Source organism: Mugil cephalus, chromosome 16 (assembly GCF_022458985.1).
Source record: "Mugil cephalus isolate CIBA_MC_2020 chromosome 16, CIBA_Mcephalus_1.1, whole genome shotgun sequence".
NCBI lineage: Eukaryota > Metazoa > Chordata > Actinopteri > Mugiliformes > Mugilidae > Mugil > Mugil cephalus.
The window spans coordinates 4,480,025-4,492,508 of record NC_061785.1 but is presented as its reverse complement, the minus strand read 5'-3'; the positions used below and the strand labels follow the sequence as shown (position 1 = coordinate 4,492,508).

Sequence of the window (12,484 nt, the reverse complement as noted above, 5' to 3'; positions counted from 1 at the left end):
GTTGGAAAACGATTCAATTTTGTAACGCCAACGAAATAGCGTCACATATTCGTGTTTTACTGTTGTTCACTCCAATTATAAAAATCTGTTTTTATTGCGCTTAATCACAGCTCGGTCTTGTTGTGTTTGTGAATAAGCAAAGAGGCTGAAGCCAGTAGACATGATGTCATGCTTGGGAAATGGGCGAAACCTGCTGAGCTAGAGCGAGATGTTGAGTGTGATTTAGATAAAAAGTGTAGTAGATAAAGAGTAGTGTGATTGCACATTTAAGTCTCATGCTGTGAAAAAGAACTCTGCGTGTAGATAAATGCTTAGATTAAAAAAAAAAGTGTCACTGTGCAGATAAAAGTTCAAGGTTTATTGATTTTATTTTATGTTTATTGAGACAAAGAATGTTTGTCTTATTGCATTAATACTAAATAAACTAAACATGTTGAACGTTTAAATATTGCCTTGTTTTGTCCTTATATGTGCCCCCCCTGAAAAAACACGGGCCCCACCTCGGCCCCCCTGGTAATTTTGATCTAGGACCGCCACTGGTAACTAGTCGCTCATTCTAGTACTGTTGTTAATTCTGTGTTTAGGATACATCATGTACATTTTGAAAAAAAATCAAAAATTTTCTGACGTCCTATGATGAAACTCTAGGGTGGAACATTTATAAGTTTTCCCATAATTTCAAGCAGCGTCCTGTAAAGGGAATAAATGCCGCATCGGAAGAGTTTTCTGACGCTATACCTTTAAACGGAGACGGCCTCCAGCGCGCATGCGCGGGCCGTGTTTAGTTTTCTCCAACCTGAGGAGCCGAGCGAATCCATCGCAGCCACTTCTTCCTGTCATGTTTCCAGAGCAGCGTTTTTCTGTTACTCGTTTCCTTTCTTTTTCGTTTTTCTTTTCCTTTTTTTTTTTTTTTTTAACCCACCACCGGAATTATTTGGAAACAACCACGCAGAGCGGACGCGACGCAACAAAAACCCACCTTTTTGAGGATGCGTAAAAATCTCCGTGAGGGTAAACCAGTAGGACCCAACAACAGTTCAAAGTGTTGAACCCCTCCTCCCCATTCCTCCTCCCCTCCTCTCTCCGGTTCCCACATCTCCCCCCCCCCCCCACACACACACATACACACACCACATCCATGTTGACTGCGGCAGCCTGCTCTCCGGGTCCACGGCCCCTTTGTTCGTGCGTGGAGAGGCTCCGGCTGAGCCGTGGGAAGACCTTGGCGCATCCCCCCGTGTCCGTCCGGAGGATTGTTTACGCATTAAAATGGCTGCTGCTGGGATGGCAGCTGGAAGAAGAGAGTGGTCCTGAATCAATGCAGTAGCTGGTGGAGACTTTACCTAGCGGCGAGCTAAGCAAGGCTAACAAGTTGTGCGTGTGTTTTTAGCCACCCGGATACGCGCAGAGTGTTTAAATCGCTTTTAATCGATGCCCCGCTTTTAAGGCAGGGTCCTCCCGACGAGAAGAAGAAGAAGAAGAAGTGGGGTGAAGGGAATTCCTCCCACTCAAAATCTCCAAATCTATGCATGCAGCTTTTAGACCCACTCAGCTAACATTTGCAATTTTTTTTTTTTTTTTTTTTTTGTTTTTAGCCATTTCCCCTCCTCCTCCTCCTCCTCCTCCTCCTCACACAAGAACAAGAGACAAATCTCGCATTAATTCCGAGCATGCACGCCAAGAATATGCATCACTTCTTTGTCATAACTAGAACATCCTGAGAAACCAGAGGCTTTTCCCCCCCGGAGTAGACCTCAAGGCCCCGGTCTCTGCTCGGCTCTGTCGACCCGGAGGAGGAAGAAGAAGAAGAAGAAAGAAATGGATCCCAGGGGGAAATATAAGACTAAACTGTTCCTGCTTGGACCCAGGCCGGCCGCGGACGGGGACTCGCTGCGGGGCATCAACGCGTACTTGGTGGCCTACGTGTTGTTTTACTTGGTGCTGGTCACTCACGCCTCTCCGGCGAAACAGTGCGACAAGAGCTGCCTCTCCGGGAAATGTGTCAACGGATCCTGCGTCTGCGACCGAGGATGGGTGGGAGACCAGTGCCAGCACTGCCAGGGCAGGTTCAAGTGAGTGGTTAAAAAAAAATCTGCCCCCCTTCCACTGTCCACTGTCCACTGCCTCACGCCACAGACGCTGCGTCACGTGTTTAAAGTGAGGTCAGGATGGAGTTTGACCTTTTTAAGTTGGCTTCTGGTTTGGTGTAGAGCCGAGGAGGACACACACACACACACACACACACACACACACACACACACACACACACACACACACACACTGCAACAGGTTTGTCAAACTCGTTTTTAGTTCAGGTGCCACGGACGGACCGGTGGGATGTGGAGTCAGGTTGGACCGGGAGCTTAAAAGGAATGATAACTGATGAGTGACGAGGTTTTATGGTGCAAAAAAAGGACAAGTGAATTAGGAGGATGTTTGTGTTTGATAAGATAAGAGTTTATTGATCCCACATTAACAGCAGCAGAGACATCCAGCAGTCACAGGACTAAAATATATACATATTAAAAACAAATAGAAGCAGTGTTCAAGTAAGAAAATATGGATATTTATGTATATATTCATGCATCTACCTTTAAGAAGGATGCAGGTACAAATATATACTGTATGTATAAATGTATATGTAGTTCCATAGAGAACAGTGCAGTAGTGGATGAGGAGGAATATTGCACATGTGTTGTCTACTACTATTTTTTAAGTGTAATTTGGGCTCTTTGCTGTCTGACGTTTAGTCCTGGGTCTCAGCGTTGTGTTCCGTCCACTTCTCCGACTGAAACAGTGGACGAATTCGAGACACCAGTTGTTTTCTTTGAAAATGTCCATTCTTTTATGTATTTTCACACTTACTCAGGCTGCGGGGCCAAGATTAGACCTGCTGGCCTGGTGTGTTTGACACCTGTACACTGCAAGGGTTTTACTTTTTGCAGATTTGACTCACGATTCTCGTTCGGACTCAAGTCTTCACTAGTTTAGACACAAAAGTCTGTTTGTGCGACAGATTTTCGATCAGTCAGTCGGACACGTTTGAATTCTGAATCTGGATGTCGCCTGGTGGTGTGAACCGGAGTGTGAACGGGGCAGGAATCAAAACAAAGATGGCGAACAGCGAGAGCAGAAGGAGCGGCGACAGAGTGAAACCTGGACGTCACCAGTTTGCACGAGTGTTCGACGCGTTCTGTTGTTGCTTTAGTTGGTTTGACGAATCGGTTGCAGTTGCTACTGTGCGTTAAGTTGGTGGCGTTACTACGGCGACGCAGGCCGCAGCAGCTGTGATTGGTCCGTTTGGCAGCAGCGTGTTTCCGCTACAGTGTTTCCGGCTGCGTCTCCGTCTCCACAATTTTCTAATTGATTGCTGTGGATTAATAAGGGACCGGTAAGATTAACGTTGCTGAAAGTGAAGCAGTAAAAGCAACTCACAGGTATAAATGTCTCATAGCGGCGTAGACTATGTGAGTAGGTTACTGGTGACTAGGTTACTAGGTTGAAATAAAGGCCTAAAAACAAACCAATATTTTGCGAATGAGGTCACATCACTGTCACTTCAGTGCCCAGTATCATGCACTAAACATGCCATTGGTCAAAAACCAGGTTAAATTAAAGCCTGGGTAACCCAGATTTAAGTTATGCTCCATTACCAGTCCATTACCCAATACATCCTAATATAACAGTCTCAGCTCTGTGGAGGCTGCAGCGTTTCGGCATTCGCTTAAAATAACTGGAAGCTGCTGTTGGTTTGACAACCTCATTTAGCGCGAGACTAAACAGAAACACTTTTGTGTTTTATTTGTTCCAGTATTACAACACCACATCCTCCAAGATGATCATGCACTTAAATTAGCACATTTGTACCAGTGTTTCGGTCATGGCGGTAGATTTAATGCATTCGTTTCCACTGGTGCTAGTGTACCCAATGAGCTATTTGTATATATTAACGTGCAACACACACACACAACAAATTCAGCAAACAGTTTTATGTTTAAGTAACTTTTTAAAATAAAATCTACAAGTTACGTGTCTGACATTACACGGGAGCGTTGCCTTAAATTAAAGCCGACGACTAAAACTCAAAAGAGATGCAATCAAACATCATAAAAGACGAATAAAAACATTGTAATTTAAAAAAAAAGAAGCCAGTTGTTGGTCTGTGAGGTCGTCTCCCACAGAAGAAGTGTTTAACGCAATGAGCTGGAAACTATTTCTGTTTGGAACAAACTAATAGAAGATGCCGGGCTCCATGTGTCATTTGTTTTGTCATCTGTGCGATAGACGCAAAAATGAAACGCTCGTCGCGTCAAACGACTGCACTTTGACCGCACAATCAAAAAAAAACAAAAAAAAAACAACATGCCACAATGAACTGTTGTCAGGAAATAATGTTGTCTCCCACACAAGAAGCGAAAGTACCACCGCCTTGTTTAGTCCGGTCTGCAAACCAGACGCAAACACACACACGTCATATTGACTTAAGGCCTCACGTGTTTGCATTGATTCCAGATAAAATCCCCAAACACATATATTCCTTTTTTTTTGCTTTTTTGCGAGAGGAGGAAGCCCACGGTGGTGTTTTCGAGGAAACATCTGCGATCGATTATATTTCACACAAACCCTTTAACCTTTTGCGGAGAAGCAGTTGTTCCTCAAATAGAAGAATATGTCTTTTGATCAGCGCACATGGATGCCATGCCAACAGACTAACCCTAAGTGCAATGAGTAACAGATTGTGTGGAACAGGAAAAGGCAGGAATGCGACGGCAAAGACCAAAGAATATGTGTGTGTGTTTTTTTTTGTTTTTTTTTGGAGCTATGAGAACCTCTATTGCCGCATGTAATGTCCTTTTAGTGCACCTGAGGAGCTCTCTGTGGTGCACAAGTGCCTTGATCACAGTAATTACCTTTGCGGCCAGTCCTGTGGCAGGTTGTAAGGGTATAACCTCACCCAGAGACGAGCTACTGATTTAAATTTCTGTGTGTTGTAGTACACCCAGAACGGAGTTTGGATACGTTGAGGCACTAACTCTTGAAAGGGGGATAGTATTTCCCTGGGAAGTTTGAAGCGCAACATGAAAAATTCATTATTTTTGGATGTCGACACAGCTCTAACTCATGGGTTTTTGCCTGCTGCTGCTGCTGCTGCCGCTGCTGCTGGGAGTTTATATCATTCACCTCAGCTACTAGTGAGTGTTGAATGCAGGTTATATGGCAGCTTTTATGATGTAAGCCGGAGCGTATTTCACTGCATGTCGAGACAGAATCTTATCATATGAATATGAGGCTGTGTCTCATAGGGCTGGGCGGCCTGACCAAAGATGTATATCAGGTTTTTTTTTTTTTTTAATGCATAACCACATGTTCACAACATTTATTACTGGTTGAGAGAGGAATTAATGCAGTAGATTGACTAAAGATGAACTATTTTACTGTAATGACGAGTAAATATTGTAGAATAATCACACACTACTAGTAAAACAGGTTAACACTTACTGCTGATGTGGAAATCTGCAGACATTTACAACTTGGACATAAAAAATGTAGTTTATTTTGACATATATATATTCATATTTATGCATATTTAAAGTGCTACGTCTGTAATGTCAGTTGTACTGCGACCAGCTACCGCAATAATTGTAGTCTGCACGGAAACAACCAACACTGCACCTTTTTTTTGTGGCACGAGCCGCTTAATTTTTCAGACCTTTCCATCTTCACCGCACTTCGTAGTGGCACAGTTGCACCGGCATGCTGATATATTAAAAATTCATACCATAATGAAAGAAAAATACCAGTATTCCGTATGAACCAGTGTATTGCACAGACTTAGGGGTCAGTATTGGCTTCACGATCACGGTTCTTGAGCGACGATGTGATACTTTATTGAGATATTATGATATTGTGATACATTGCAATATTCTACATAGTTCACTGATGCATTTTAAGGGCAGCTTGAAATGCACGTTGTATATATTCAATTCAATTTTATTTATAAAGCAAATTTCATGCACAAGGCAGACTCAGTGTGCTTTACAAGAGGTATACGTAGTTACAACACAAACATTTACATAAAAATCTGTTTGGAATCAATTGAAAGGTATAAGTGCAAGTAAACAATCATATGTATGCCATTTTCACCACATACACACTTAAACTCACACAACAACACATGCACACACACACAGCTCAGCAGAATGCTGTTGAAAAAAGATAGGTTTTTAATCTGTTTTTAAAGATGGCTACTGATGTGGCTTGTCTAACTGTGTCAGGTAAGGTGTTCCATTTTGTACATTAGATGACAGTGATAATTCATTGGACAAATTGAGTCAAAAAACAACATTAATCCAAATGGTCCATTTCCAAGTTAGTGCACCTGCCCAAAAGATGAGTTTTTATTTGTCTTTTAAAATCGATATTGTATCGGAAGAAAACATATCGCGATATATATCGCCATATCGATGTTGTTTTCACCCCTAGAATCTTAAAATATGAATATCGTTGTTTCTTCATGAGACTGCAGCACGTGTCCCGTTATCCCGTCCGCATCTGAGTTGAGTTGAGAGTAATCTCAGGTTTACATCAAAAATAACTGTCAGCAGCATAATTCAAATCCTGTTTATACGCCACACCTCCTGGCTTCCAAAAAAAAATCTACCGAGACCGCAGTCTGTCTTCGGTGTCATAGATACTCATTGTTTGGAATGAAATGCTTTTCCCAGCTTTGTCATCCTGATAACAAAGTGCAGCCTTTTTTTTTTTTTTTTGTAAGACAGGAAATGCATTTTTTAAGGTCTGGGTGGGAGACGCACAACTCTTAATTTTTCATGCGATATAAGACATTTATGAATATCTGCTCAGAAGTCATCCGTCATCGTGACGGGCGACTGCTGTGAAAACATTGTTTTGAGTAGAAGAACACGGTCGGGAGGCAGCTGATTGAATCTTCTGGTTGTTTAGGAGCCGCCCTTGAGCTGACTGACACTTTTTTGGCTCCCTGTCAAATGCCTCACGTTTAGCATATTCTTAACGCACTCACTTGCCAGTTCATTAGGGACACTAAATCCTCCTCTGTGGCTGTTTATGATCTTCGCTTCACGGTAACTCATCTGTGTGATCCTCTTGGAGGATGTAGCTTGTGCTGTGGTTAAACTGAGTTAAACTCAAAACGTTGCGCAAGCCGCAGCTGCCAACACGAAAACGGTTGCATCAACAGCTCTGTGTTATTTTAATTGCATGTCTTGACCTTCAGGAGGCCAAGATTTAGTGCATTTAGTGTTATATTTAAATGCCTTTGTTTTCACTGTATATATATATATATATATTTTTTTTTTCTAAGCATACGTACATCACTTAGAGACTTTAGTTTATTTAGTTCCCTCTGTGCAGTAAAGTCATTACATAGTTTCGTGACTGTTTCAAACGTTGCTTTTCAGCTGCAGAAATATAAATAGTCGGTCTCTACAGGCCCATAAAACCACTTTTGCTTCTTTAACTCAAAGTTTTTCCCATCAGCGCGCCCAATGCGAAACCAAAATTTATTCTGAGTTACGTTACTATCCTACTTTTAAACTTCTTTTTAATAATAAATATTATCTCTCAGAATTCGGGTTCGATGCGTTTCCCACCAGAAACGAACTGAGCCTAGCTTGTGGTCTGAGATGCTCTCGTCTCCTCGGATTTCACGGGTTTAACTTGAAGAGCTGTTTTCATAAACCCTACCGCGTGTTTTAATAAGAAATGTTGACTTGAACCTTGTGTACACAGCGGCCCAGCCAAACATCGCTGCAGTGTGTAAGCGGTGTTAAATGGGATGAAAAGTGATTGCTGCCACTGGTTCTTTAATCATACTGTACATAGACACATATGCCAGTCCATTTGACTTCTTGTTTTGCTTCAAAATGTGTTGCCTGAATTCACTCACTCTAACAAAGTTAATCATGATTTTTATTTTTTTTAATCTTTCAGGTTGACAGAACCCACGGGATACCTCACAGATGGTCCAATCAACTACAAGTACAAAACAAAGTGCACCTGGCTCATTGAGGGCTAGTAAGTACTTATGTAGATTAGTATGTGAAGCTGAGTGTGTACAGCTAAATTTAATTATGCAGTGTAAACTGATTAATGTAATTAAATCAAGCTGATCAGCACCTATGTTGAGGCAAGTGTGCTTTTGTTGCTTGCTCAGTGTAATGTAAAGATGGCTCGGGAGTTTCAGGGGTTGGGGCGTGTTTGTGTATTCATTGCGTTTTACTGCTACACTTTAATCATCATTCGAACAAAGGACAAACCCCTGTACCTGGGGATGCTTTTAATTGCCATAGCAACCGCTGTGAGGACAAAGCTGTTTGGGCTGTTTACATACAATCTTCTGATGCTCCTGGATACATCTTCAGTGATGTTCCTGGAATCATTGGGTGTTTCTGGATTCGGGCCCCAACTTGTGTCCAGTTGGTAAATCTAGCTACCCTGCCATCAATGCCTACCAGGCTGTAGGCTCTGGTTAGGGATGCAAAGCCCCTGCATCCAACCTCTATCGGGAGACACTTTGTTCTCCACCCAGCTTGACCAGTCCCTTGTACTTGGCGAGCTTCCTTTCAGCGGCCTTTTCCAGGTGATCTCCTCAAGGGACCCTTAGTTCCAACAGAACCACTTGTTTGGTGGATTCAGAGAATAGATGAATATCTGGTCTTAAGGGTGGTGGTCACAGTGTGGTTGGGGAACTTGAGTTGCCGATCAAGGATGGCTATGATGCCTGCAGATGTTTTTGCAGCTGATATTGGGTTGCTCTCCAGCTCTAATGAAGGTGAACTTTGCAGGGAATTTGGCCACTGTGGTGGCAATAAATAAAGGCCAGATATTCAAGAATATTTCCGTTAGTGGTTGTATGAGTCGGTTTGTTGAATTGACTGCTCCACAACACCTGCTGATCACGTGACAGTAACAACATGGACGCCTCCTGGAAGCCAGATGAGGAGTCCAGCAAACTAGCAGCTGTTAAACAAGAGTGTGGAAATACTAAATATGGAGCCCATACTACCGTGACATGTCAGTGCTCTAATGCAGCTGAAGTAATACATCTAACAGGAATGGTCCAAATCCTCTGGACATCAGTCAGTAACAACTTCACCAAACGTCCTGAGGTAACAGAGAGAAGGAGGCTGCACGTGAACTATTTGATAAAATTATTAAGCCCTATTCATACGCGATTAGTTTTACCTGAGGACGTCCTGTGATTCAAATACTGTCCCCTATGTCTGTGTTTTATGTGGCACATTCACACCGGATAAACAAGTTTACATTCTGCTGTTATGGCTCTGCTACTTTCCATCTAACTCCACTCTGTGTCAGAAACAGTTTTAATTACTTTGCAAATTATAATGGATGATAAAAATATATTTTTGATACTATTTGTCCCGGCCTATCAGTATTTAAATCAGCTCCACCTTTAGCCAGTGAACACATAAATGGTTAATTTAATGATTTCATCCGTCTAAACAGGTGAATAGTTCAGTGACATCTCGACTTTGCGCCCCAACATTTGTCCAAACTTGGCAGATCTTTCATGATTCTTAGGTGAAAAGGGTCAGAAAAAATCTGCAAATCAAACAAAAGTCGCGAAAAAAGTAAATACTCACCCGTAAACACAGTGATGATGATTGTATTAGTTTTATCAGAGTGTTATGAGAATTATGGTAGGTAGTTTACAGTGTGATTTTTACTTACTACAAATCACAGACATGGACGATTCGCACGGGATTAAGATCATAGACAACCTCAGACGTTATTAGAAATTACCGGAGGTCCCCAGGTAAAACTAGTCCTGTGCGAATACGGCTTTAGCCTTAAACTGCAGTAAACGGAGAAGACTTCAGAGAAATATCTGCCACACTATCCCATCTAACAGCACACTGTGGAGTACTGTTAAATGTTATTGGTGGTGCTGATTTGCAGCCTGTTTTTTTTTTTTTTATACAGGTTATACATATCTGCAGCTCACAGTATTTCAGCAAATGTGTTCAGGTCAGGAATATAGATTTCATTACCTTCTACTGGGTTTTCATTAATGACATCATCACAAACTAGTCGGTGTCAGCTTGAGTTTCATCACAAACTAGTCGACTTCAGAAAATCTGAACTCCTGCAGCCCCTAATTTCTGTATAGTTTCCATAAATCGTGGCATTGATCAGTCTTTCAGGAATGCCGTCTTAAACATGGCCTGTTTGTCATCATCTCACCGCCGTTTGAAGAATGTGAAAATGTTTTTCATCCGTGAAACCTAAGCCATCGACTTGTTATTCCTTCTCCCTGCAGTCCGAATGCGGTTCTCCGGTTAAGATTTAACCACTTTGCCACAGAATGTAGTTGGGACCACATGTACGTCTACGACGGAGACTCGATATACGCTCCTCTCGTTGCTGTTTTCAGGTGAGAAACCTCAGAGTAACACAGTGCCTTTCATCTGTCGGCATGTTGCATTGATATGAAATTGCAGTGGCACGAATCTGAAGGTCTGGTATTAGAAATAATATCATAGAATCATTTAAATCGGTAGTTTTGTCATTCACGCTGATGTAAAAACGTCAAAAATGTGTTTTTAAGCTTTCAAAAAGTTGTGTCCACACTCCCTCGTTTAGCAGACAGACAGAAGGTTGCGGTATTCTCACTGTGTCGTGGGACTAGTGAGCGAAAAAGTGATGCCAGTGCATTTTCTGTGTGTCTCTACAGCGGCCTCATCGTGCCAGAGATACGAGGTAATGAGACGGTTCCTGAGGTCGAGACGACTTCAGGCTACGCACTGCTGCACTTTTTCAGCGACGCTGCCTATAACCTGACAGGATTCGAAATATTCTACTCGTAAGTGCTGCGTCGGCTGTGCTTAAACTGGAACCTAAATGTAACAGACGCACATGATAATTCACATTTCTTCGTGGCTCAGTTCATTCCAATTCAGTTTGCAGTGATTTGTCTGATTAATTATGAACGTTACGCCGACACATCTGTCGTCATCAGGCTACACACCATACTACATGAAAACTATGCTGCACATTCTTCTGTCCAGGATCAATTCTTGTCCTAATAACTGCTCTGGCCATGGGAAGTGCACACCGGGGAACTCGGCCGCCAGCAGAGTGTACTGTGAATGTGACAAGTACTGGAAAGGCGAGGCCTGCGACATCCCCTACTGCAGGAACAACTGCGGCAGCCCCGACCACGGCTACTGCGACCTCACGGGGGAGAAGCTGTGCGTCTGCAATGACAGCTGGCAAGGTACAGTAGGAGGAAGCTCTGTCCACATCGGGCAGATGCTAAGAAATCCGACCCCCGGCCCGAATAACGTTCGTACAAAAGGCGCCTTTCTTTAACACTTGTGACGAACGGCCTGCAAACTGAATTCAAACATGTGTTAATATACTCATTGGCATTCATTGGCATTGGGTTTCAACATCGTTAAATAGCTTTAATTCAGATTATTAAATGGGAATAAATCTATTAATATGTAAGCCTGTATCAGTTCAGTTTTAAATAGAGGATTATTATTTGTAAGAACTTGAAACTTCAAGGTTAAAATTAAGTGAAGTGAAACTGATCCCTAAAATAGGACAAGTTACTGGTAATCAACTTCTTTTTTTGCACTGGAGTAAGATGTTTTATTCTCAGCCACTTCGCAAGATTTAAAGTGTGAGATTGTGCTGCTGAAGGGTTGCAGTCACTTTATTAGGTTACACCTGTTCAATCGCTTGTTAACACAAATAGCTAATTAGCCAATCACGTGGCTGCAGTTCAATGCATTTAGTCATGTAGAGGTGATCAAGACGACTTGCTGAAGTTCAAACCGAGCATGAGAATGAGGAAGAAAGTGGATTTAAGTAACTTTGAATGCGGTATGGTTGTTGGTGCCAGAAAAGGCTGGGCCGAGTATTTTTACGAAACTGCATCAGAAACCATCTCTAGGGTTTAACAGAGAATGGTCTAAAAAAAGAGAAAATATCCAGTGAGCAGCAGTTGTTGATGTGAGAGGTCAGAGGAGAATGGACAGACTGGTTGGAGATGATAGAAAGGCAACAGTAACTCAAATAACCACTGGTTCCAACCAAGGAATGTAGAAAACCATCTCTGAACGCACAACACGTCCAACCTTGAAGAAGATGGGCTACAGCAGCAGAAGATCACACCGGGGGCCACTCCTGTCAGCTAAGAACAGGAAACTGAGACTACAGTTCACACAGACTCAACAACACTGGACAATAGAAGACTGGAAAAACGTTTCCTGGTCTGACGAGTCTCAATTTCAGCTGTGACATTCGGATTTCGGGGTCAGAATCTGGAGTAAACAACATGAAAGTATGGATCCATCCTGCCTTGTATCACTGGTTCAGGCTGGTGGTGGTGGTGGTGGTGTAATGGTGGGGGGGTCATGGTTTAAATAAAACAGTCTACCTGAGTATTGTTGCAGACCATGTCCATCCCTTTATG

At 42.5% G+C, this 12,484-nt stretch overlaps 1 protein-coding gene across 1 annotated transcript in view; it reads left to right on the top strand.

Annotated features, from left to right (window-relative positions):
- The first annotated feature begins 664 nt into the window (after positions 1–664).
- Positions 665–12,484, top strand: part of atrnl1b (attractin-like 1b) — an 83,716-nt gene continuing 71,896 nt past the window's right edge. The window contains exons 1-5 of the mRNA XM_047608822.1: positions 665–2,072; positions 7,972–8,055; positions 10,322–10,435; positions 10,736–10,864; positions 11,070–11,278. Of these exons, the coding sequence (XP_047464778.1) occupies positions 1,819–2,072; positions 7,972–8,055; positions 10,322–10,435; positions 10,736–10,864; positions 11,070–11,278 (790 nt within the window). The 5' untranslated portion in view covers positions 665–1,818. The remainder of the gene's footprint in view (positions 2,073–7,971; positions 8,056–10,321; positions 10,436–10,735; positions 10,865–11,069; positions 11,279–12,484) is intronic.